Here is a 27019-nt window from a genome sequence, read left to right as displayed (position 1 = left end):
AAATTAACATATGAAGATCCTGCATTTTTTAAATTTTTTTCCAAAACATCACTTTATTTCGATTTTCTCCTGGTTACGTTTGATTTTCGATGCAACTTGCAAATATCTTACACATATCGTAGCAAGGTCTTTGTTTTAAAAGAATAATCATACGGTAGGATTTGCAGGGCCGTGGACCAACCGCAGGGAATTGGGAAGCTCTGTCAAGCAACTTGGTTGGTCAGCATAGAGGAGCCGGGCCGAAGAGGTTGTCGAAGTGCTATATAATTCTACAACTGATGAAAAAGATAAGAGTCCGAATGTATTGCTTTTTACGATGTGATAGCAGGGATTGCTGCTTATTCTATCATTGTATAGTTCTGTTCGATGTAAAGTGAATATGAGAAATACAAACTATCTCGAAACAGGGGAATGATCAGCCATGATCATATTAAATGGCGGTGCAGGCTCGAAGGGCCGAATGGTCTACTCCTGCACCTAATTTCTATGTTTCTAGGGGAACTGCGGTAGTTTAGTAATTTTCCCTAACGTCATTTTCCTTCTCAAAAGAGTATACCAAATCGGTGTAAAATAGCACGGAATTATTAAAAAAAACACGAATCCCATATTGACCGCACTGAGTAAATTATTTTCTGTGCACCTTGCCATTGCTGTTGAATGTCCCAGAGCCCGCAATGTTGACCAAGCCCCAGATTGAAATAATCCCCATGTCGAAGTGCTACAGTTTTGCTCTGTTTCGGATGATGCTCTTCCAACGGATGGCATTTTAAGCGTGCGAGTACCAGTCGGTATTTTTAAAGGTCATAAAACACGACTGAACTGGTCAGGGTAAATGAACGGGCCAGATCCACACACAATTGCATCCACACGCTTGCATTCTCTCAGCGGGCGACAGGGCCTCTAGGGGCGCCTGGTACATGCTCACTTCCCTTGGTTGGGTCTCACTAAACGTCTGGTAAAAGAAGCTGATCAGTGAGTTTGTTCCGTTAAATCGCATTTTAGGTTTCAATAGAACGCGAAACCTTTGGAATTAAATTCGGTGTATTTATTCTTCTTCTTTCGTGTCCATTTTCCATGTTTCAAATGTTTCAATAACATCGCTGTTATTATCACTGCGTTAAAGGAATGTGAAATGTTTTGCGAAGTAGCTGCAGGAAAACCGAATGACTCGCCAAAAGTGCTTTGTTAATGTTGCTCTCAGTGATACACTTCCTATTGATGTAAATGCAGAGAAGGTGTGAAGAAATCACAGCATCCTGTCCACACTTGGCTCTTTCTTATGTAAAGATGCAACAGCAGATGGTTACTGAATGAGGAATACTTTCTGAAACTGTTTATTCCAAGTTAGTATAATGCTTTGATTCTCAACATTATGCCAACTCGGATTCAGTGCAACGAATTTCATTTTTTATGTAGAAAAAATATATAATAATTATAATTCTGTATTATATTCTATATGATAAATTGTCATTCACCTGAAATATTAATTCTGATAACTTTTAAATGTATTTGTCGCTAAATAAGGAGACAAATGAAGGACAGGAAGCAATGGACATGGAGAGTAGGGTGGAAAGTGAAACAAAAGAGCACTGAAATAGTCAAGTAAAAATGGAATTACTCAGAAGACCAGCGGTGGCTGATAGATTTCTTACACGTAATATCGACTTTCCTCGAATATCTCTATCTGGCAGAGAACACATATTACAAACTGTAAAATTGTCACTGAGTGGAGAGACAGTACCAGAAGCATCCTATTTGCCCAACATGTCTTAAAATAACATTGGACAGTGACCATACCTGGTGTACAGCAAACATTTCCTTGTTCGAGGAGGGTTATACCTGTATTGAGGACTATAATGAGAGTAATCATTGGATTGATTCCTGGAGTTAAGGGATGTCTTGTTGAAGATGATTCAGTGGGTTGGCCTTATTGAAATTTGGAAGAATAAAAGGCAATTTAATTGAAACAAACAAGACTCGTTGAGGACCAGGAGTTCTGAAAATGTCAGGACGGGTTTAATTTAGTTGAGTTTAATTATAAATACAACATGGAAACAGACCCTTCGACCTAGTGAGTCCATGCTGATTGATCATTCGTTCACACTAATTCTGTTATCTCACTTTCCAATCCTGGCGGCAGTTTACAGAGGCTAATTAACCTGTAAACCTGCATGTCTTTGGGATGTGGAAGGAGACCCACATGAACAGGGAGAAGATTCAGATTCAGATTCAATTTTAATTGTCATATAACCATATAACCATATAACAATTACAGCACGGAAACAGGCCATCTCGACCCTTCTAGTCCGTGCCGAACACATAATCTCCCCTAGTCCCATGTACCTGCGCTCAGACCATAACCCTCCATTCCCTTCCCATCCATATAACTATCCAATTTATTTTTAAATGATAAATACGAACCTGCCTCCACCATCTTCACTGGAAGCTCATTCCACACAGCTACCACTCTCTGAGTAAAGAAGTTCCCCCTCATGTTACCCCTAAACTTCAGTCCCTTAATTCTCATGTCATGCCCCCTTGTTTGAATCTTCCCTACTCTCAGTGGGAAAAGCTTTTCCACGTCAACTCTGTCTATCCCTCTCATCATTTTAAAGACCTCTATCAAGTCCCCCCTTAACCTTCTGCGCTCCAAAGAATAAAGCCCTAACTTGTTCAACCTTTCTCTGTAACTTAGTTGCTGAAACCCAGGCAACATTCTAGTAAATCTCCTCTGTACTCTCTCTATTTTGTTGACATCCTTCCTATAATTAGGCGACCAAAATTGTACACCATACTCCAGAATTGGCCTCACCAATGCCTTGTACAATTTTAACATTACAGCCCAACTTCTATACTCATTGTCAGTGTACAGTACAGAGACAACGAAATGCAATCTCCACAAAGAAGGCATCAGAGGTCAAGATCGATCCCAGGTCTCTGGCGCTGTGAGGCATAGATACAAAGAAAATAGGTGCAGGATTAGGCCATTCGGCTCTTCGAGCCAGCATTGCTATTCAATATGACCATGGCTGATCGTCCAAAATCAGTAGCCCGTTCCTGCCTACTCCCTATATCCCTTGATTCTGCTAGCCCTCTATCTAATTGTTTTGAATGCATCCAGTGAATCGGCCTCCTGAGGCAGAGAATTCCACAAATTCACAACTCTCTGGGTGAAAACATTTTTTTCTCATCTCAGTTCTAAATGGCCTACCCCTTATTCTTAAACTGTGGCCCCTGGTTCTGGACTCTCCCAACATCAGGAAAATGTTTCCTGCATCTAGCATGTCCAATCCCTTAATAATTTTATATGTTTCTTTCAGATTCCCTCTCATCCTTCTAAATTCCAGTGAAAACAAGCCCAGTCATTCCATTCTTTCATTATATGACATTTCCGCCATCCCGGGAATTAACCTCGTGAACCTACGCTACACTCCCTCAACAGCAAGAACGTCCCTCAAATTAGGAGATGAAAACTGCACACAATACTCCAGGTGTTGTCTCACCAGGGCCCTCTACTACTGCAGTAGGACCTCTGTGCTCCTATACTCAAATCCTCTCGTTATGAAGGCCAACATGCCATTAGCTTTCTTCTCTGCCAACTGTACCTGCATGCTTATTTTCAGTGACTGATGTACAAGGCCACCCCGGTCTTGGCGCACTTCCCCTTGACACCATTCAGATAATAATTTACCTTGTGCTTACCATCAAAGTGGATAACCCCACATTTATCAATGTATCCATATTATACTGCATCGGCCCACTCACCCAACCTATCTAAGTCACCCTGCATCCTCATAGCATTCTCTTCACAGTTCACACTGCCACCCTGCTTTGTGTCATCTGCAAATTTGTTAATGTTACTTTAATTCCTTCATTCCTAAATCATTAATATATATATATTGTAAATAGCAGCGGTCCCAGCACCAAGCCTTGCGCCACCCCACTAATCACTATCTGCCATTCTGAAAGGGACACGTTAATTCCTACACTTTGTTTTGCCAAACAATTGTCTATCCATGTTGGCACCCTTCAGTCCCATCAGTCTACCCAACACCATTTCCTGCCCAACGTGAATTTCCTCCATTCCTCCGTCACCCTAGATCCTCTGTCCCCTAGTACTTCTGGGAGATTGTTTATGGGTCTTCCATAATGAAGACAGAACCAAAGTACCTGTTCAACTCGTCTGCCATTTCCTTGTTTCACATAATAAATTCACCTGTTTCTGTCTTCAAAAGACCCGCATTTGTCTTAACTAATCTTTTCCTTTTCACATACCTGAAGAAGATTTTACTATCCTCTTTATATTCATGGCAAGCTTACCTTCGTACTTCATCTTTTCTTCCAGTATTGCATTTTTAGTTACCTTCTGTTGTTCTTTAAAAGTTTGATAATCCTCTGGCTTTCTGCTCATCTTTGTTATACCTCATCTCTTCTAGTTTTATACTGTGCTTGACTTCCCTTGTCAGTCACGGTTGGTACTTACTCCCCTTAGAATCTTTCCTCTCCTTTGGAATGAAATGATCCTGCATCTTCTGGATTATTCCCAGAAATTCCTGCCATTGCTGTTCCACCATCATCCCAGCTAGGGTCCCTTTCCAGTCAACATTGGCCAGCTCCTCCTCATGCCTCCATAGTCCCCTTTGTTCAGCTGCAATACTGACACTTCTGATTTTACCTTCTCCCTCTCAAATTGTGGATTAAAACTTATCATATTGTGGTCACTACCTCCTAATGGTTCCTTTACCTTGAGTTCCCTTATCAAATCCGGTTCATTGCATAACACTAAATCCAGAATTGCCTTCTCCCTGGTAGGCTCCAGTACAACCAGCTCTAAGAATCCATCTTGGAGGCACTCCACAAACTCCCTTTCTTGGGGTCCAGCACCAACCTGATTTTCCCAGTCTACCTGCATATTGAAATCTCCAATAACCACTGTAGCATTACCTTTGTTACATGCCAACACTCCTGATACAAATTGAACCCTATATCCAGGCTACTGTTTGGGGGTCTGTAGATAACTCCCATTAGGGTCTTTTTGCCCTTTCAATTTCTCAGTTCTGTCCACAATGCCTCTACATCTTCTGATTCTATGTCACCCCTCACAATGGACTGAATTTCATTCTTGACCAACAGAGCTACCCCACCCCCTCTGCCCACCTCTCTGTCTTTGCGACAGGACGTATAACCCTGAATATTCAGTTCCCATTTTTATTTTGGTATTCACCTCCCCTCTCGCACAGGTACCTATTTCACCAGACCTTGCTCTCTTATCCCTTCTTGAACTATCCGTCCCATTAATTGGGGTGTCTTTTGTAACTTTTCCTGTACTCACTTCCCCTTCAACTCCATCTTTATACTCCAATTTGTCAATCCATCCCCACGCTATTTAGTTTAAACCCACCTGTGTAGCACCAGCAAACCTGCCTGCCAGAATGTTGGTCCCCTCCAGTTAAGGTGCAACCTGTACCTTTTACACAGGTTACCCCTACTTCAGAAGAGTGGTCTATAAATCTAAATCCCTGCCCCCTGCAACAGTTCCTCAACCACACATTCAGATCTCTTATCTCCCTGTTCCTGCCCTCACCAGCACGATGTACTGGAAGCAAACCAGAGTAAACAACCCGAGATGCCCTGCTTTTCAGCCTTCTACCTAACTCTCTAAACTGGCATTGCAGAACTTCCTTCCTCTTCTTCCCAACCACTTCCGGCTGCTCCCCTTCCCCCTTGAGGATGCCCAACAATCGGTCTGAGATGTCTTGGACCCCGGCACCCGGGAGGCAACACACCATCCTCGAGTCTCACCTGTTTCCACAGAATCTTCAGTCCGTACCTCTCGAGTCAACTACCACTATGGCGTTACCTGACGTAGGTCTCTCCGGTTGAGTCACAGTGCCAGGATTTGATTGAAAGACCTGTCCGCCGCTTGGACTGGAAGCGTCATCCCTCCTGACCACTTCCAAGAGGGTGTTATTCTTTTCAACAGGTACAGCCACTGGGTCTCCTGCCCACCACGCTTACTTCCTCATTGTCACCCACCTTCGCTCTTGTATCCTTGGTGTAACAATGTCATTGTAGGTACTGTCCAGGAAACACTCGTTTTCCTGGATGGTCCTGAGATCATCCAGCTGCTGCTCCAGTTCCCTAACACTGTCCTTCAGGTGCTGCACCTGAACACAATCTCCACAGGTGTGGTTGTCAGACTATACAGGTGTAGTTGTCAGACTGGCAGCAGCTCACCAGTTGCGTTGAGAATATTTGTTTTTGTTTAAAACATTGAATTTTAGCCAGCAGAACAAGAAGGTTTTGTTGAATTACTTTGTTCAGCTTTATCTGGAGTTTTGCGTCCAATTTTGACAACTGCAGTTCAGGAAGAATATGAAGGCGATTCAATGTCACTGCGGAATAGTCACTGGACTGGTTTCATGAATATTTCCTATTCAGAAATTACCATTTTACACGGTGTTTGAAATGTTACTTGGCATAATCAACCACATGCAGCTGGGTCTTTACGTAAGAAAGAACTGCATGTTGGCAAGATGCTGTGACTTGTTTTTGTGCTGTCTCCATTTACATCAGTTGGAATATTTCACTGGGGAAGTCATTGATGATGCATTTTTCTGAAAGGGAAGACATTTGAGAGAAGTCTTGATAGTAATGATCAATATCATAGAAACTGGAATAATTAATTAAGGGCAAATGGTTTCCCTAGGTAGAAAGATCAAAACTTTGGGAGTCGTTTAAGGTGAATGATAAAAGAATCAACTGTGACATGATAAACCTATTTACGTAGTGACTGACAAATCTGTAGGAATTCTTTGAGGAAATAAATAACAGGATAGACAAAGGGGAGTCAGTGGATGTTGTTTACCTGGATTTTTAGAAGGGCTTTGATAAGATGCCACATCTTAAGCTGCCAAAGAGGATGGGAGCCCATGGTATTAGAGGAAAGATACTAGCATGGGTAGAAGGTTGGCTTAATGGCAGAAGGCTAAAATAACGGGGGATTTTGCCGTTGGCTGCCAATGACAAGCAGTGCTGGGGTTGGACAGGCTAGATGCAGGAAGATTGTTCCCGATGTTGGGGAAGTCCAGAACAAGGGGTCACAGTTTAAGGATAAGGGGGAAATCTTTTAGGACCAAGATGAGAAAATACATTTTTCACACAGAGAGTGGTGAATCTGTGGAATTCTCTGCCACAGAAGGTAGTTGAGGCCAGTTCATTGGCTATATTTAAGAGGGAGTTAGATGTGGCCCTTGTGGCTAAAGGGATCAGGGGATATGGAGAGAAGGCAGGTCCAGGATACTGAGTTGGGAGTGCTGGTGCAGGATTCCCAAAAGATTAATTTGCAAGTTGCATCGGTAGTAAGGAAGGCAAATGCAATGGAAGCATTTATTTCCAGAGGACTAGAGTGTAAAAACAAGGATTTGGAGTATTGTGAGCAGTTGTGGGCCCCATATCTGAGGAAGGATGTGCTGGCATTCATAATGCAGCACAGAAACAGAGCCTTTGGTACACCATGGACATATTACATTTTAACTACCTACTGCCGAACTAGTGTGTTCTCTGTTTCCCTTTCCATTGTTACTATCTGATTAGCTGAATATTCCATACTTTTTCAATTTCAAGAGCTTCCTTGATGGTCTGCAAATGGTTTGAACTAGCAAGAATGTGCAATTATGACCAATTACAAATGTGCAAAATATTCTTAATCCAGTGTATTGTTTTGGTTGATTCAGGAAAATATATGAAAAATTGCTCAACATAGTGGACATTTCTATCCATGATATTTATTGATTAAAAACAAATTGGAAAAGTCCTTTATCATTTTCTTCTGTTATACTAAGCCTCCTTGGTACCTTAATTTAGTTACCAAATGTCATTGGTCTTTTTAATTTATTGAAATTAATTTTAGGTTCTGAATGGATTTAAACATCATTTATAGAGTTAGAGCTGGACAGCACAATAACCGGACCTTTGTCCACATCACCACATTGATGCTAACCTTTAGTTCTTACTCAGCATCCAAGGTCAAAAAGAATATTGTTGTGAAGATGTTTTATTAATAAATGTGATGAGATTGGCCAAGTAGCTGCGGGTTTTAGGATTCAAATAGCCAAATTACCAAGAAGAATGTAAAACGGTAACCAACCAGATGGTAGATTTTACATACTTTCCATGAAAAGGGACAGAAGAAAAACTGATCAAAATCAGCACAAAAAGATCATCAGTAGAACCACAAAAGAACCAAATTTCTAACCAATTCTGTTAGAATATACAGAGAAAAAACATTTTTGAAACACTAGCCTAATATACCTCATTATTTTATTAATTGTATTAATTAATTCTCATTCTGAAACTAACCTAATATCTCATTATTTTATTAATTAAAAAAAAACAATATTTGGAATATTATTTTGGCACACAATTCAAGATTGTGTATATATGTTATGTGTAGGTTTGAATGGGTTCTAAGTTTTAATGTTTTGTTTTTCTAAAGCACTATTACGGTTTAGTTACCTAAGTGTGACATAGAAAATAGTTAGAGGTCACTCATTGGTTTTGAGAATAAGTTACATATTTCTACTCCTGATAACATTGACATGAAGATAAGGCAGTCTGAAGGGGGAAGTCACAAACAATATGGCATGATGTTGTGGAAGACGTACGGTTTCTATATTTGCACATCATACAGTAACCTGATCACTTTGATCAATTTGTTACAGTGACCAGCTGGTATCGTGGATGCTATAATTATACAAATTTAGCACCTTCAAAACAAATGTTTCAGACATCAAAATTGATTGAACCTGCTATATGTGCAAAGTATTGTCTTCAGGAAAGGTAAGGCTACTTTCATACAATTTTTATGATAATCCTGATCCAATAAAAAGGATATTAGCTTCAGTTATTTTGCCTGAATCCTCCAGGCGGCACTGTCATTGGAACACAACTCTCATCAATTCCAGTGCAAATAATCTCAATAGATATGCTAAAAAATCTGGATTTGTTTCCATAAAGTTTACTGAAAGATCTAGTTGTATCTGTGCGTTGACATTGTCCATTTTCTTCTGTGACAAGATTTGTCCTTAATGGGGCCAGAATGTGTCATCTGGAGCAGCACTACTTGCTTTTCAGACAGATGGATGAAAGAGAAAATCTGTCATATGGTCAAATTAATCACTTGTTTCTTGGTGAATGCTCATATCTTAAAACCCATCTATCTGACCATTTCATAAATCCTGATTGTCATCCAAATCAACAGGCCATGTTTGCAGTTTCCATTCATTTGAGCCCTGGTTTTCATCCTCACTGAAGTCTCCACTCCTACACTCTCTTCCCACTAACTGAATCCCTGGTTCCTGCATTCCCTTCCTGCTCTCTGAGGCCCTGGTTCTCTTGTTCCCTTCCTACTTGCTTTGTCCCCAGTTAATACTCACCTTTAAATTATGTTTCCCCACACGTTTTTAAACTTAACGGGTTCACTGAAATGCTATTATATACTATCCTCTTTTTAAAAAAAAATAAAAAATTCTAAGTGTGTTTGAGTATTCATGAAATGATATCTTATAGAAAAAATCTATCAGTCTAGTATCACTATTTTACTGTGTTCATATGCCCTAAGTATAGCCAAATGTTAAAATTTGTTTGGTTTATTATAGCCATGTATTCCAAGATACATTCAAAAAAACAGGAAAATAAACAGTGCAAGATATAGTGCTACAGCTACACTAAATAGCACACAGAAAATGCAAATTTTCAAAATATGCAGGTTGATTGGAAGATCGGGAATTAATCCTTCGCATATATTTAAATAACTAAATCGCACGTATTGTGCTTTTTATAGGAGTTCACTTAAGAAATTCCTGATGGTGTGCTTGGAATTTTTTTTCATTTATAATATACCGGAAACCTTTTTTGTCAGCATTTTGTTCTTTATTGAGTATTCATTCTTTCTTATTACTTCCACTTAATTTTTAAAGACTGTTTGAACTTCAAAAGCAGATATAGATAGCCACGTTATTTTAGACAACTTTTCAAATTGTTATTATGACTGTCAAATCGGTTTTAAACTTGAAATTAAGTTAAAGCTGAGATGGACAATAGGTGGAGTGGAGATAGTGAGGTCAAGGAATAGTGCAGGTGATAGACTTCTGACCGACATACACTATAAACCCACTGACTCCCATGGCTATCTGGACTACACTTCTTTCCACCCTGCTTCCTGTAAGGACTCCATCCCCTACTCCCAATTCCTCCGTCTACGCCGCATCTGCTCCCACGGATGAGGCGTTCCACACCAGGACATCTGAAATGTCCTCACTATTCAGGGAACGGGGGTTCCCCTCCTCCACCATAAATGAGGCTCGCACCAGGGTCTCTTCCATACCCCGCAACACTGCTCTCTCTCCCCATCCCCGCACTCGCAACAAGGGCCGAGTCCCCCTAGTCCTCACCTTTCACCCCACCAGCCGTCACATACAAAAAGTAATCCTCCGTCAGTTTCGCCACCTCCAACGTGACCCCACCACTCGCCACATCTTCCCATCTCCCCCCATATCTGCCTTCCGCAAAGACCACTCCCTCCATAACTCCCTTGTCAATTCTTCCCTTCCCTCTCGGTCCACCCCCTCCCCGGGCACTTTCCCTTGCAACCGCAAGAGATGCAACACTTGTCCCTTTACCTCCCCCCTCGACTCCGTTCAAGGACCCAAGCAATCGTTCCAGGTGTGACAGAGGTTTACCTGCATCTCTTCCAACCTCATCTATTGCGTCCGCTGCTCTAGATGTCAGCAGATCTATATCGGTGAGACCAAGCGGAGGTTGGGCGATCGTTTCGCCGAACACCTCCGCTCGGTCCGCAATAACCAAGCTGACCTCCCGGTGGCTCAGCACTTCAACTCCCCCTCCCACTCCGTCTCCGACCTCTCTGTCCTGGGTCTCCTCCATGGCCACAGCGAGCAGCACCGGAAATTGGAGGAACAGCACCTCATATTCCGTTTGGGGAGTCTGCATCCCGGGGGCATGAACATCGAATTCTCCCAATTTTGTTAGTCCTTGCTGTCTCCTCCCCTTCCTCAGCCCCCCTGCTGTCTCCTCCCATCCCTCAGCCTTCGGGCTACTCCTCCTTTTCCCTTTCTTGTCCCCACCCACCCCCGCCCCCGATCAGTCTGAAGAAGGGTTTCGGCCCGAAACGTTGCCTATTTCCTTCGCTCCATAGATGCTGCTGCACCCGCTGCGTTTCTCCAGCTTTTTTGTGTAACATCCCATTAGCTTTCTTCATTGCCTGCTGTACCTGCATGCTTACATTGACTGATGAAGAAGGACACCCTGATCTTGTTGTACTTCCCCTTTTCCTAACTTGACATCATTCAGATAATAATCTGCCTTCCTGTTCTTGCCCCCAGAGTATCTGCCCCATGCATATGCCCACTCACCCATGCTGTCTACGTCACCCTGCATTCTCTTCACAGTTCACACTGCCACCCAGCTTTGTGTCATCTGCAAATTTGCTAATGTTCAGATTCAGATTCAATTTTAATTGTCATTGTCAGTGTACAGTACAGAGACAACGAAATGCATTTAGCATCTCCCTTGAAGAGCGACATAGCAAACGATTTGAATAAAAAAATAAATAATAAGTGTCCGGGGGGGGGGGGTGATTGGCAGTCACCGAGGTACGTTGTTTAGTAGAGTGACAGCCGCCAGAAAGAAGCTGTTCCTCGACCTGCTGGTTCGGCAACGGAGAGACCTGTAGCGCCTCCCGGATGGTAGGAGGGTAAACAGTCCATGGTTGGGGTGAGAGCAGTCCTTGGCGATGCTGAGCACCCTCCGCAGACAGCGCTTGCTTTGGACAGACTCAATGGAGGGGAGCGTGGAACCGGTGATGCGTTGGGCAATTTTCACCACCCTCTGCAGTGCCTTCCGGTCGGAGACAGAGCAGTTGCCATACCATACTGTGATGCAGTTGGTAAGGATGCTCTCGATGGTGCAGCGGTAGAAGTTCACCAGGATCTGAGGAGACAGATGGACCTTCTTCAGTCTCCTCAGGAAGAAGAGATGCTGATGAGCCTTCTTGATCAGAGTAGAGGTATTGTGGGTCCAAGAGAGGTCATCGGAGATGTTGACTCCCAGGAACCTGAAGCTAGAAACACGTTCCACCTCCGTCCCGTTAATGTGGATGGGGGTGTGCGTGCCACCTCTGGACTTCCTGAAGTCTACAATGAGCTCCTTGGTCTTCTTGGAGTTAAGGGCCAGGTTGTTGTCAGCGCACCATGCTGCTAAGTGCTGGACCTCCTCCCTGTAGGCCAGCTCATCGTTGTTGCTGATGAGGCCAATCACCGTTGTATCATCTGCATACTTGATGATGGTGTTAGTACCATGTACAGGTGTGCAGTCATAGGTGAAGAGGGAGTAGAGGAGGGGGCTCAGCACACAGCCCTGAGGAACGCCGGTGTTCAGGGTGAGGGTTGAAGAGGTGTGCTTGTCTAACCTCACAGACTGGGGTCTGTTGGTTAGAAAGTCCAGTATCCAGTTGCAGAGGGAGGGGTCGATGCCCAGGTTACCGATAATGTTACTCTTAATCCCTTCATCTAAATCATTAATGTACATTGTAAATAGCTGAGCTCCCAGCCCCGAGCCTTGTGGTACCCCACTAGTCACTGCCTGCCATTCTGAAAGGGTCCCGTTAATCCCTATTCTTTGTTTCCTGTCTGCCAACCAATTTTCTCTCCAGATCTGTACCGTACCCCCAATACCATGTGCCTTAATTTTGCCCATTAATCTCCTATGTGGGACCTTATCGGCTTTCTGAAAGTTCAGATTCACTTAAACTACTGGCTCTCCCTTGCCCATTTTCCTAGTTACATACTCAAAAAAATTCCACAAGATTAGTCAAGTATGATTTCCCCTTCCTAAATCCATGCTGACACGGACCGATCCTGTTACTGCTATCCAAATGTGCCGTAATTTCATATTTTTAAAATTGACTCCAGCATCTTCCCCACCGACGATGTCAGGCTAACTGGTCTATAATTCCCTGCTTTCTCTCTCCCTCTCTTAAAAAGTGGGATAACATTAGCTACCATCCAATCCACAGGAACTGATCCTAAATCTATAGAACATCAGAAAATGATCACCAATGCATCCACGATTTCTAGAGCCACTTCCTGAAGCACCCTGGGATGCAGACCATCAGGCCCTGGGGATTTATCAGCCTTTGGCCCCATCGGTCTAAACAACACCATGTCCTGCCTAATGTGAATTTCCTTCAGTTCCTCCATCACCCGAGGTCCTCTGGCCACTAGATAAGGGCAGGCAGATTGAAATAGAGAAATGTAAAGAGTACATCAAATAACAAGTAATTAAAATCAGGGCCTGGTTTAATTTAATCATTGATTTTAATCTTATGTGTTGCTGAGACTACTGCCAGTTTTGTCTTCCTAAATTGAATATCCTGGAGTTTAATTTTTTTCAGTTTGTTGCAGTCTCTTTTTTTGCTGCAAATTTACCTGAATTGGAAACAAATATTGATTTTCAGGAAGTTATTTGACTCATCTCACAGTTGCAAGCTCAGTCAAATCCAATCCTTGTGTGTCTGTGTCATGTTTAGACTTGCTGGAATATTTTGGCGCTAAAGCACCAATGCCACTTGTGTCATTTTTTTGTGGAACCTGAATCACGCTAAAATCTTTTTCCATGTGGATTTTTAAGAACATCCCTTTGTGCTCCAAAAACCTGAATGAGGAGAACTCTTCATGCAAACTTGTGGGAAATGGTCAGCAGGAAGCCTGAGTTCCCTCAGAATCAAAGAAACATACTGCACAGAAATAGGCCCTTACATCCTACTTCATCCATGCTGACTATGATGCCTACTATGCCAATCCCATTTGCACGCATCAGGTCCTTATCCCACCACTCCTTTCCTCTTCAAGTAGCTGTCCAAAAGCCTTCTGTATGTTTAGACATCAGAAATACAGCATGGAAAAGGGCCTTTCGGCCTACCGAGTTCACGCCGACCAATGATCACCTATACACTTGCACCACCTTACACACTTTACAATTTACCGGGACAACTTACAATTAATCTTCAAGCCTGTATGTCTTTAGAGTGTTGGAGGAAATCAGAGCACCTACGTGGTTACCGGGAGAACATACAAATTCCATACTGACAGCATCCATTATCAGGATTGAACCCGAGTCTCTGCCATTGTAAGGCAGCAACTCTATCGATGTGCTACTGTGCCATCCTAATAGCATCTGCCATCACCGCCTTCCCGGGCAGCCTATTTCAAATATCCACCACAATCTGTGTTAAAATAAACAAACCCATCAGATCTCCTTTTAAATTGATCTGTCATTTCAAACCTCATTTAACATAGTTTAGTTTATTGTCATGTGTACCGTGGTACAGTGAAAAGCTTTTGTTGCGTGCTAACCATTCAGTGGAAAGACAGTATATGATTACAATCGAACCATCGACAGTGCACAGATATATGATAAAGGGAATAACGTGAATGTGAAGATAAAATCCAGTAAATAAAAATTCACCACAGCAGCTCCACCACATGCCCCACTGCGATGGAAGGCAATAAAGTATTATCTTCTTTCCTCCTATTCTCCCATGGTCGGGGTACTCGAACCATCTGCAGTCGAGGAGATCGAAGCTCCCACAGCCAGCGATCGAAACTCTCGCGTCGGGGCGATTGAAGCTCCCACGTTGGGGCGGTCGAAGCTCCTTCTGCTTCGAGCTCCCGAAGTCGGTCCCTAACCAGGGACCACCAGCTCCATGATGTTAAGTCCACAGACTGCCGCGGTTGGAGCTCCCGAGGTCGATCCCTGGCAAAGGGACTACGAGCTCCGCGATGTTACGTCCGCAGTGCAGACGGAGATACGATACGAAAACCCACCCCCACATAATACAAAAACTAAAGGAACACTAAAACATACATTTAACAACAGACTAAAAACAACAAAGAAGAAAAAGATGAAACGTTGGCAGAAGCAGCCATTGTTCAGCAACACCTTTTTTTATTAAAGTCATTGGCGTCCCTGGTGAACAACCAAGGGCTGAATCCTGATCCCTGTGTCATCCCTCAAACTGTTACCAATCTGTCAATTTGAAATTGATTCATTAACTCCAATTATTTGTCATTGTACCTCTAACCAATCATTTGTCTCCATAAGTATGTTATTCACAACCCCGGACACCCTATTTTCTATGCAACAACCTGCATTAAAAAAATCTAGGTATGTTATCTATATATTACTAAAACTCTGTTCTTAACCGGTTTTGGCTTTCTGTGCTGCGGTTTCCGAGAGTACGCCGTGACCTATGGCCGTCATTTTTGGCCACCTCGCTCGGAGCCCCCCTCCGCCGCATGTGTGCCGAGGAATTTTCCCATCTATGAAAATTGACAGATATATTAATGTTTTTACAACATTCCCCATTCTCTCTGCTGGCCCTTCTGGAGGGAGGGGGAGGGGCTATAAAACCAGGAAGTGGTGTGCCTCAATCAGTCTCTGCAAGTGGTGTGCCTCAATCAGAGCTTTGAATGACACTGACAAATGTCTACAGCACTGTGAGTACCCTTAATTTGGTTTGAAAATGAAAATATGGTTAGAGTTAAAAAAGCACTGCATGCAAATGGTTGTTTGGGTTTGGGTTGAAGTAAAAAGCTCCTCTCCCCCACCCTCCCTCCTTTCCCCCTTCCCTTTCCCCCCCCCCCCCCTCCCCCCCTCCTCTCTCCCCCCCCCCCCCTCTCTCCCTCTCCCCCCCTCCCTCCCTCCCTCCCTCTCCCTCCTCTCCCCCTCCCTCCCTCCCTCTCCCCCTCCCCCCCACCCTCTTCTCCCCCCCTCCTCTCCTCCCCTCCCCCTCCCTCTGCTCCCCCCCCCCTCCATCTCCTCTCCCCCCCCCCTCCATCTCCTCTCCCCCCTCCTTCTCTCCTATCCCACCCTCTCCTATCCCAACCTCTCCTCTCCCCCCTCTACCTCCCCCCGGCCTCTACCTCCCCCCCCTCCCTCTACCTCCCCCCCCTCTATCTTCCTCAACCTCTACCTCCACCCCCCCCCCCCCCCCCTCTACCCCTCTGAGATGTCCGAGATGCTTCCTCTTGAAAATATGAGACTTGTCTAAGCAGGAAAATCAAAGAAATTTTCAAAGACATGGATTCCTTTCATTGATTCATTACATGGATAGTATGGTGCAACACAACTTCAGAATTAAACTGATTTACGGACTGGGTGATGGGTGGGGAGAGAAATGAAGCAGGTATAGCAACACATTTGGTTTTTTGTTTGGGGTTTTTTCCCCCCGTTTTTGTCTTTTTATTTATTTACGTTTTTCCTATTTCATTTACTTACTCTTCGACTACACTAATTTGGTAGTTTAGGGGTTCTATTCTTACACATTCACGTTCTCTTTCATTTTCTTTCTTTCTTGCTCTTTCTCTCTTTTTCTATTTCATCTTTGCTAAAATTAAAATTGAAGCTGTACAATAAATGTATTAATGCATATGCCGCAGTTTATACTTTTGTACACTGCTTCTAATAAACAAATTAAAAAAAAAAAAAAATAATAATTTTCAGAATTAAGACCAGGTCATATGTTGTTAGATTTGAACTGTGGCTATCGAAGGATTTTGTGTGTAACATGTCGGTGCACACAAAATAACTCGGGGGGGGGGGGGGGGGGGAACCATTTTGATTGATTTGTCTTCATCTCCTATCATCAGATTTCTTAAGCTTACTTGAATCAGGATGGACAAACAAAACAACTTAATTAATACTTCTTGGTAACTGTTTTGTTTCTGCAATTGTAATTTAATCACCCTTTCCCTTTGTCACCCAGAGCTCATAGTTGCAATTAGAATGTTCTGTCGTACAGTTGTCTCATCATTTGGACACACTACAACAAAATAAATCATCCAGCCCCCACCTCTCTTTTCCAACTATCTCCCTCCTGTTACAATCAGTCTGAAGAAGTATCCCAACCCAAACGATTAGCTGTTCATCCCCTCCACAGTTGCTGCCTTGACCCGCTGAGTTCCATCAACACTTTGTGTTTTTCTGAAGAAATCAATCGTACTGTTTACTTTGCTAGTTGAAAAACACTGAACCTCTTGTGTGGGACAAAAAAAAGCTGGTTTGAGCTGAAGAACTGGTTAGCTTCTGATTGAAATTTGTTGGCAAAAGCAGCAATCCATTATTTAAAGTAATTACTGCTACTTTGTGTTGTTGATATATAATACGCCGATTCAATTACTTTACGGAGGTTGACTGAAACACCATTAATACAACTTACGGAGGGAGCATTTCATTCAAATAATCGTTGGATTTTCTTTGGGAAAATCTGAAATATGACACATTTAACTGAAAGCTGAAAGCGAGGTGAAGTAATCTTTACTTTGGAAGCCTAGCATTCAGCATTCTTCTCAGACGGTGCCTTGAGATTGAGGTGACCTGCTGCCATTTATTTTTGTGCATTCTACCTAGTGTAATCTGGCACCCAGAGATTTTACGCAGTTGGGGCAGGAGATGCATTGCAGGATAAATGGGTGGGTAACTTTGGGGCAAGTGCATTCCTTCCACCTTTTTATGCTAAGCTTCCACTTGCTCTTGCCAAATGAACTTGAGGGGCTCAATGCCATCTTAGACGTTCATATTCCAGTTTGAATATGCTGGGCCAGAGATTTCAACTAAATGATAAGAACAGCATTCAACCAGCTTTTCCAGTTCCTGGGTGCAATCAATGATCTGCTCTTGGGCCCATTTCAAATTCCTGGCTGTCATCACTCCTCAAAAACCAATCCTTATAGCAGAGAGGGGGGTCAAACATCATTCTTTCCTGGCAGCTTTACAACAGTCCTTGCTTGGCCATCACATTGATGATCTGTCTTGGGCCCAACATTGATGTTATCCCAAAGAAAGATCATCAGTTCCTCAACTTCCTTATAAAATTGAGGGGATGTGGTATGTCAATCAATACTTTGAACTTCTACAGGTATATGGTAGAGAGCATAATGACAGGTTGCATGACGACAGGTTGCATCATGACCTAGTTTGGTAACTCAAATGCTCAGGAATTAAGGAAATGGCAGAGAATGGTAGATATTGGCTGATCCATTACAGGTGCTGACATAACATAAAGGGATCTCGAGGAAGGTGCTGCCTCAAAAACAGCCAAATTCCTCAGACCCACACCACCCTGGCTACACTCTTATTCGCTACTACCACCGGCAAGAAGGTACAGGAGCTGAAAAGCCGTGACGATCATGATCAAGAATTGCTTTTTCCCAGCAACTATCAGGCTCAGTGAACACCACAACACTAACCTCAGCAGCGAAGATTTTCTATGGACTGTGTCTTTGGTTGCACTGTGGACTTTTTGTTTTGCATTATCATTGTTACCTGGTACAGAAGGCTGCCTGCAGGACCACGCGGCAGAGTCGGGCTGCGGACTGAGAATGCGGACTGAGAATGCGGATGCCTTTATTGAGGTGGTGTGGTCTCGATGCCTCCCGGATGGCCACGAAGAAGCCCGGGCCTTGGGTATCCAAGCAAAGAATTTCACTGTGCCTTGCCACTTGTGACAATAAAATATTCCACTCCATTCCATAGTAGTACAGTTAATAATTTATGGTATTATTTATTTTATATTTATTTGTCTGTTAAGCTGCAGAAAGTAAGAATCTAAATGTTCTGTTGCTGGTATAAATGACAATTAAACAATCTTGGTTCTCAACTCTCTCTTGCTTAGACTTACTCAAGCAGGCTTTACAATTTTCCTTGAATCTTTTCTTTTGTCAATTTGTTCACCTTTGAATATAGAACAGTGCAGCACAGGAACAGGTCCTTTAGCCCACAATGTCTGTGCAAACATGTTGCCAAGATACACTAATCTCCTCTGCCTACACATGATAATTTCCCATCTAGTCCTGGCATATCCATATGAATATCTAAAAACCTCAAAGAGTCAAGTGTTTTATTGTTATATGTATCAAATAGAACAATGAAATTCTTACTTGCAGCACCACAACAAGTTTATAAACAAAGTATTCAATAGATTATATCATAATCAAACAAAAAAAAATGTTCATTAAATAAGAAAAAGATAATGCGAAAAAAAAAAAAACAAAGCTCAAAGTCCCGTGTGCAATCAAGGCAATTTGGAGTTTGGTTGGAGTTTGTAACATTCAATAGCCTGGGTTATTGGATGGTTGATGGATGATGCTCTTGTATCTGCCTCCACCACTACCTTTGGCAGTGCATTCCACGCACCCACCGCCCACATTTAAAAAAAATAAAAATAAATAACATTTAAATGCGCCCTTCACACCTTGTTTAAAATTTGCCTCTCTCACCTTAAACTTATGCCTGTCTAATCTGATTTTCCACCCAGTGGGGAAAAAAAAAGTTCTGACAGTCTATGCAAGGGAGCCTTGTTTGGAATGCTTTTGGAGTCTGGTGTCAGATGAGCAATATGGTCTGCATGATAGAATTAATTGAGTGCAATTAGGATCTCGGTTAATGGGCTGTTGCCCTTGCAGAAGACTTGCTTGGTTTCTTATCCTTTTTGGTGTATTTGGCGCTATCGGTGGTATCCTTCCCATGTTTTGAACGGTGGGCTGTGTTAGTCAATGTTTTAGAAGTGCACAAAAAGGCAGAAATTACTGCAAGAAGATTCGATATATTTTCCTGTTCTGGACTTTCATTGTTGGAGATCATTGATGTGCAGCAGGTGAAGGTTGATGGGTCTCTTTTGTTCAATAATGGTAACTGTTAAGTCCATTCCCTTGTATGGTCCAATGACTTGGGACTCGTATTTTCAGTGTGCACACACATAAATATCATCTAATTATTACAACTTACCAGTTTGTTGGCCTGCTGCACACCAGCAGGAAGCTTGTTGGTGAGGAGCAGCATTGCATCGTCAAATGTTGAATAACGTGTCCAGATGATGATGGATTCTTGTTTGACTCCAGTCTGTACATAGATGGGGTCTTTTGTGGAATTATTCCTTAAGATCATGGCTGTCTGCCAGTATGAAACAGATGTGGAATGAAGATGAATTTCGGCATCTGGCCAAATTTGAGAAAGAGATTGTTCTACTGATGCCATGCATTTCCCGTGAAGCCAACGTGGATTGGATTTAGACTGCACTGTGGCTGGTGCAACTTTTTCCTTTCCACATCATTTCTGTTTGTGCCTTGAGAGGTCTGAGTTGGAAATGTTTCATTCTGCCAACCAGGCTTTTGGAATCTTGGTGCTTTTAAACAGAACATAGAATGGTACAGCACGGGACCAGGCACTTCGGCCCACAATATTTGTGCTGAGCATGGAACCAAGACCAACTGCTTTCTGCCTGTGCACAACCCGCACACCTCCATCCCCTGCATATCCATGTGCCTATCCAAATTTCTCTTAAATGCCGCTGTCGTATCACCTCTACCATCACCTCTCCCTCTCTGCCCCCCTCCCTCTCTGCCCCCTCCCCTCTCTGCCCCCCCCCCTCTCTCTGCCCCCTCCCTCTCTGCCCCCTCCCTCTCTGCCCCCCCCCTCTCTCCCCCTCCCTCTCTTCCTCCTCCCTCTCTGCCCCCGTCCCTCTCATGCCCCCTCCCTGTCTGTCCCCTCCCTCTCTGCCCTCCCTCTCTGATCCCCCTCGCTTCCCTCCCCGCTCTGTCCCCCTCTATCTCTGCCCCCCTCCCTCTCTGGCCTTCTCCCTCTCTGCCCTCTCTCTCTCTGTCCCCTCCCTCTCTGCCCCCTCCCTCTCTGCCCCTCCCCTCTCTGCCCGCACTCCCTCTCTGCCTCTCTGCCCCCGTCCTCTCTGTCTCTCCCTCTCTTCCCCCTCCCCCTCGCTTCTCCCCCTCCCTCTCTGCGCCCTCTCCCTCTCTGCCCCTCCCTCTCTGCTCCCATGCCTCTCTACCCTCCCTCTCTTCTCCCTCCCTATCCTACCCTCCCACTCTGGCCCTTCTCCAACTCTGCCCCCCCTCCCTCTCTGCCCCCCTCCCTCTCTGCCCCCCTCCCTCCCTCTCTGCCCCCCTCCCTCTCTCCCCCCCTCCCCCCCTGATGCTCCCCGCTCTGACGCCCTCCCTCCTGGCCCTCTCCTCTGCCCCCCTCCCTCTCTGCCCCCTTCCCTCTCTGCTCTCCCTCCCTCTCTGCCCCCTCTCCCTCTCTGCCCCCTCCCTCTCTGCCCCCTCCCTCTCTGGCCCCCTCCCTCTCTGCCCCCTCCCTCTCTGCCCTCTCCCTCTCTGCCCACCTCCCTCCTGCCCCCTCCCTCTCTGGGTCCTCCCCCTCCCCCCCCCCTCCCTCCCCCTCTGCCTCTTCCTCTCCCTCTCTGACCCCCCTCCCCCCCCCCCCCCCTCCCCCTCCCTGGCCCCCCCCCCTCCCCCTCTGCCCCCCCTCTCCCCCTCTTCTCCCTCCCCCCCTCCCCCTCTGCCCCCCCTCCCTCTCTGCCCTCCCTCCCTCTCTCCCCTCTCCCTCTCTGCCCCCCCCTCTCTGTCCTCCCTCCCTCTCTGCCCCCTCCCTCTCTGCCCCATCCCTCTCTGACTACTCCCTGTCTTTCCCCTCCCTCTCAGCTCCCTCTCTGGCCCCCCTCCCTCTCTGCCCCCCTCCCTCTCTGCCCCTCCCTCTCTGCCTTCCTCCCTCTCTGCCCCCCCCCTCTCTGCCCCCTCCCTCTCTGCCCCCCCCTCCTCTCTGCCCCCCTCCCTCTCTGCCTGCCCCCCTCCCTCTCTGCCCCCCTCCCGTCTCTGCCCCCCCCTCCCTCTCTGCCCCCCCCCCCTCCCTCTCTGCCCTGGCCCCCCCTCCCCCTCTGCTGCCTCCCTCCCCCCCTGGCCTCCCCCCTTCCCCTCTGCCCCCCTCCCTCTCTTTCCCTGCCCCCCCCCTCTCTGGGCCCCCCCCCTTCGTCCCCCCTCTCTGCCCCCCAGCCCCTCTGACTATACATTATCTAAGCTTCTCATAATTTTATATACTTCTATCGGGTCTCCCCTCAAACAATACAAGTCTGTCCAACCCCTCCCTGTAACTAATACCCCCTAATCCAGGCATCAATCTCGTAAATTTCCTGAAGCATCAACATCCTTCCTGTAATGGGATGACCAGTATTGCATGCCACACTCCAAATATGGCCCAACCAAGGTCCTTTAAAGTTGAATCATGACTTCCTGACTCTTACACTGAATGCCCCAACCAGTTTAGTTTAGAGATGCTGCCTGGAACAGGCCCTTCGGCCCACCGAGTTCGCGCCAACCAGCAACCCCCGCACACTAACACTATCCTACACACACTAGGGACAATATACAATCGTACTAATTAACCTAGAAACATATGTCTTTGGGAGTGGGGGAGGAAACTGGAGATCCCAGAGAAAACCCACACAGGCCACAGGAGAACGGACAAACTCCGTATGGACAAAACTTGGGTGCTGTAAGGCAGCAACTCTACCACTGCGACACCATGCCGCCCATTGATGGCAAGCATACAATATGCATTCTTTATCACACTCTCTACTGTCAGGGAGGCTGTATGGCGTGCACAGCCTAAAGTTGTAAGACAACTTGTTCTGTTTGATCTTCTGTTAGTGCACGCCAGGTTGATTGCATTCGTCTAAACAGGGTGGACCACTTGAAGGTTGCAATCGTCATTTACAATTCTGCATCAATGCTGTTAAGGGTCATGCTATCTATCTATATCTATATTACTAAAAGTTTGTTCTTGACCGGTTTTGGCGATCTGTGCTGCGATTTCCGAGAGAACGCCGCCATCTAAGGCTACCATTTTTGGCCACCTCGCTCAGAGCCCCCCTCCCGCCGCATGTGTGCCGAGGATTTTTCCAGTCGATGAAAAATGACAGAGATATTAATGATTTTACAAAATTCCCCATTCTCTCTGCTGCCCCCGCTGGCGGCAGGGGGAATGGACTATAAAACCTAGAAGTGGTGTGCCTCAATTAGTCTGCAAGCTGGAGGAAGGCAGAGGGTCACGTTTCTCTGATCTGTGAATAACACTGAACACATCTCCACACAACTGTGAGTAAGTACCCTTAATGTGGTTTGAAAATGAAAATATGGTTAAAGTAAAAAAGCACTGCCTGCAAATGGTTGTTTGGGTTTGGGTTGAAGTAAAAGGCGCTCTCTCTCCCCTCTCCCCCCTCCCTCTCCTCTCCCCCTCTCTCTTCCTCTCTCCCCCTCCCTCCTCCTCCCCTCTCGCTCCCTCTCTCCCCCCCCCCTCTTCCTCTCCCCCCCCCCCTCCTCCCCCCTTCTCCTCTCCCTCCCCTCTCCTCCTCTCCCCCCCCCCCCTCCTCCTCTCCCCCCCCTCCTCTCCCCCCTCTCCTCTCCCCCCCTCCCTCTCCCCCCATCTTTTCTCTCCTTCCCCCCCCTCCCTCTCCCCTCCCCCTCCATCCTTCCCCCCCCCTCCCCTCCCCCCCTCTACCCCCTCCCTCCACTCTCCCTACTCCCCACCTCTCCCCCTCCCCCTCCTCTCCCCCTCCCCCCCCTCTCCCCCCTCCCATCCCTCTCCCCCCCCCCTCCTCCTCTCCCCCTCTCCCTCCTCCCTCTCACCCCCCCTTCCCCCCCTCTCCCCCGCCCCCCCACCTCCTCCCCCTCCCCTCTCCCTCTCCCCTCTCCTCTCCCCTCTCCTTCTCTCCTCTCCCCCCCCCCTCACCTCTCCCCCTCTCTCTCTCCCTCTCTCCTCCCCCCCCTCCACCCCACCTTCCCTCTCTCTCCTCCCCTCCACCCCCACCTTTCCCCTCTCACACCCACCCTCCCTCTTCTCCTCCTTGCCTCCCCTCCTCTCCCTCTTGCCCCTCTCTCTGTGTCTCTGCACCTTCTCTCTCTGCCCTTACTCTCTACCCCCCTCCCCCCTCCCCCCTCTTCTCTAGATGTGACTGCAAGTTGGGGACTATGCGTCACTAGATAGGGTGGTTATGGGGTAAAAGGAGCAAATTAATAATATTAATATAATATCAAGGGAGGTAATTAGCGTGAGTGGGGGGGGGAAGGATAGTTAGTGTGTGTGACGCTGCATGCCGCCTCCTCCCCCACAACCGCACGTTGGGGGAACAGACCAAACGGGTCTGCACTTGGTCTAGTTTATTATATATTTTGCCCATACATTCAACCTCCCAAAGTGCATCTCATCACACTTGCTCAGATTAAACTCCATCTGCCATTTCTCCGGCCATTTCTGTAGCTGATGTATATCCCATTGTATACTTTGACAGCCTTCCTCAAAGTATGTGACCCCAGCACTCTTAGTGTCATCTGCAAACATAGCAACCAACCCGTCTACATTTACATTCATGTCAGTTATATATATATTACAAACAACAGAGGTCCCAGCACAGATCCCCTGCAGAACTCAGCAGGTCACAGACTTCCACACTGAATATTGTCCTTCCACCACAACCCTGCCTTCTATCAGTAGGATAGTTCTGAATTCATACAATCAAGTCACTGTTAATCTGGTGCATTTTAATCTTCTTAATCTGTCCCATGGGGGACTCTATCAAATGCCTTACTAAAAAGCACATTGGCAACATCCAGTGCCCAAACCTTATAGATCACCTTTGTCACCAACTCAAGAAAAGTGTCATAACCCAAAAACCTAGAACTGCATGCCTTAAGGGCGTGTCCCACGAGCATGCGACTGCATGCGGCAAGCGCGACCTAACATGGTCGCTTGAGCTGTACGGCCTCGCGGGGCCGGTCCCACTTCGATCCCCGGAGCCGTATGGAGTTGTCTTGAGCTGGTCCCGACATCGCTCAGAAAAACTGACACTGTCCAAAAATTCCGCGCGGCGACGACCTGCTGGCCTGCAGCCGCATTAATGCCATACGCACCGACTCGACGTGCATGTGCAGCGTCTCAACGCCATACGCAGCATCTTGACGCCATACGCAGCATCTAGACGGCATACGCCTAGCGCGAACTTCCCGCGGACTTCGCTCGAACTTCACGTCAACTCGTACGGGATCACTCGACCCACGCATGGCCCCCGCTTCCGGTTTGGTCGCGCTTGCTGCATGCAGTCGCATGCTCGTGGGACAGGCCCTTTAGTCCTGTCATTCCAATTCTTTATGCTTGGATAATACTCTATCTATGACCATGGGTGGCAAATCACTTGAAGATTTTACCAAGAAAATCAGAATTTTGTGACGGCAATAGGTTAATTCCTGCATGACTTCTTCCTTTCACTTGTTTTGTATGGTTTCAAAAGTGACTTTTAATTAAGTTGGAGATTGTGAACAAAATGAAAAAATTCCAAAGTTGTTTATAAGTTTTATTAAACATTCCAACCTATCAATAAAGGCATTGTGAACAAGTTATTTGTCCTGTAATTGTAGATGTTATTGCTGAAACAAAATACATATAGTGGTTCTAAATAAAAGACATCTGTTGAGTAAGGGACACAAAGAACACTTAAAGACTGGCGCAGTTCCCACGTTGTATGGGTGTTTATCAGATTTTATCGTCAGAGTTCTGTTTCAGCATTTCATTAAGTTTCACTGTTACCTTGGAAACTCGTGCAGTTTATTGTAGAGTTTTATCCTTTTACCTGATAAGCTGGGGCATCTGACAGGCACCTGGAGAAACAAAACCACTGCCCTTTACACTGTATCCTGTGACTCCAAAGCAACTCTCTGCTGTGTTTCAATGCTTTGGATGAAGGCCAGTGCATATGAAATGTCCAAGCACGAAACCAATGGAAGCATGAAGAATGAGCCCATCTTCCAAGCCTCATGCATCAGCAGGCTGCTTGACATTTGAGAGCTCTACTGCTCTGAAAAAAGTGGGAAGTGCCGGAGTAACTCAACAAGTCAGGCAACATCTCTGGAGACAAAAGATGGATGACGTTTTGGATTAGGTCCCGGCCCAAAGCATCACCCATCTTTTTTCTCCAGAGATGCTGCCTGACCCGCTGAGATACTCCAGTCTATCTTTGGTATAAACCAGCATCTGCAGTTTTTTCTTTTTACATGATAAGAAGAGAGTATCAGGAACATTTAATTTTCCCAGTTTGAAGTGCATAATTCATATGTTCATAGGTCATGGGAGCTGAATTAGACCATTTGGTCCATTGCCTAATCTGCTGTTCAATTATGGCTGATCTATCTTTGCCTCTCAACCTCATTCTCTTGCCTTCTTCCCATAAACCCAGGCACCCATGGGGGTGTTGCTCTCTTTTGTCTGGAGAGAGAGAGAGATTGTGTATTTGTTTTCAGGATGTGGACATCACAGGCAAAATTAAAATTATCACCCTTCTGCAGTATATTCTAAATATTTTCCAGAAATCTCGGGTAGAGAATTCCAATGATTCATCACCCACTGAAAGAAAAAAAAATCTTAACCTCCATCTTAAGTTTGTGACCTATTATTCCAAACCCATGCTTCCTAGATAACCTTTGGAAAGCACCCAACGACTCCAACCTGTCAATCTGGTCGGTTGGGGGCGCTGCGAATCGGCTGCCCCACCAGCGGTGTGTTCATTATTTTGACCCAGAATTTCAGCAGCGGGCGCAGCTTGGACTTTTCCATCATGGAGCGGGGGCGAACCTTTGCTGGGGGTCGCCAGAAAGGAGTGCTCCGATCGCTGGCCTGGTGGCTTTTTGTATCATGGGGCTGTGGTCTGCGGAGCTTCTAGCTGCGGGCGTGATGTGGACTTACCATCCGCAGTCTGGGATCCTTTTGCCAGGGATCGCCGGAGAAGAGCTCCGACCGCCGGCCTGTGGCCTATAACATCCTGAAGCTGCGGTCTCCGGTAGAAAAGTGCCAATTTGGGTGCTCCAAACCGTGGAATGTGTTCGACCATCCTGATGTCAGAGTTTAGGTCATCCCGACGAGAGGGCCTGTACATCCGGCCGTCTGTAACGGCGACTACGGAGGGTTTATGGCCCTGACCACGGATGAACAAAGGAGGAGGACTGATTGAACTTTATTGCCTTGCACCACAGTGAAGAATGCAGTGGTGGATGTTTGTGTTAAATTCTATTATTTATTATGTGTTCTTTTTTTAAGTGTATCGCTG

General features: G+C 45.7%; 1 protein-coding gene across 1 annotated transcript in view; it reads left to right on the top strand.

The window, feature by feature from the left end:
* LOC129705828 (polycystic kidney disease protein 1-like 1) overlaps window positions 1-27019 on the top strand; it is a 221641-nt gene that overhangs the window by 1486 nt on the left and 193136 nt on the right. The window contains 1 exon segment of the mRNA XM_055649665.1: window positions 8724-8841. Coding sequence (XP_055505640.1) covers window positions 8724-8841 — 118 coding nt within the window.

Source organism: Leucoraja erinacea, chromosome 2, assembly GCF_028641065.1.
Source record: "Leucoraja erinacea ecotype New England chromosome 2, Leri_hhj_1, whole genome shotgun sequence".
In the NCBI taxonomy this organism is placed as follows: Eukaryota; Metazoa; Chordata; class Chondrichthyes; order Rajiformes; family Rajidae; genus Leucoraja; species Leucoraja erinaceus.
This window is presented reverse-complemented; position numbering and strand designations above follow the sequence as displayed.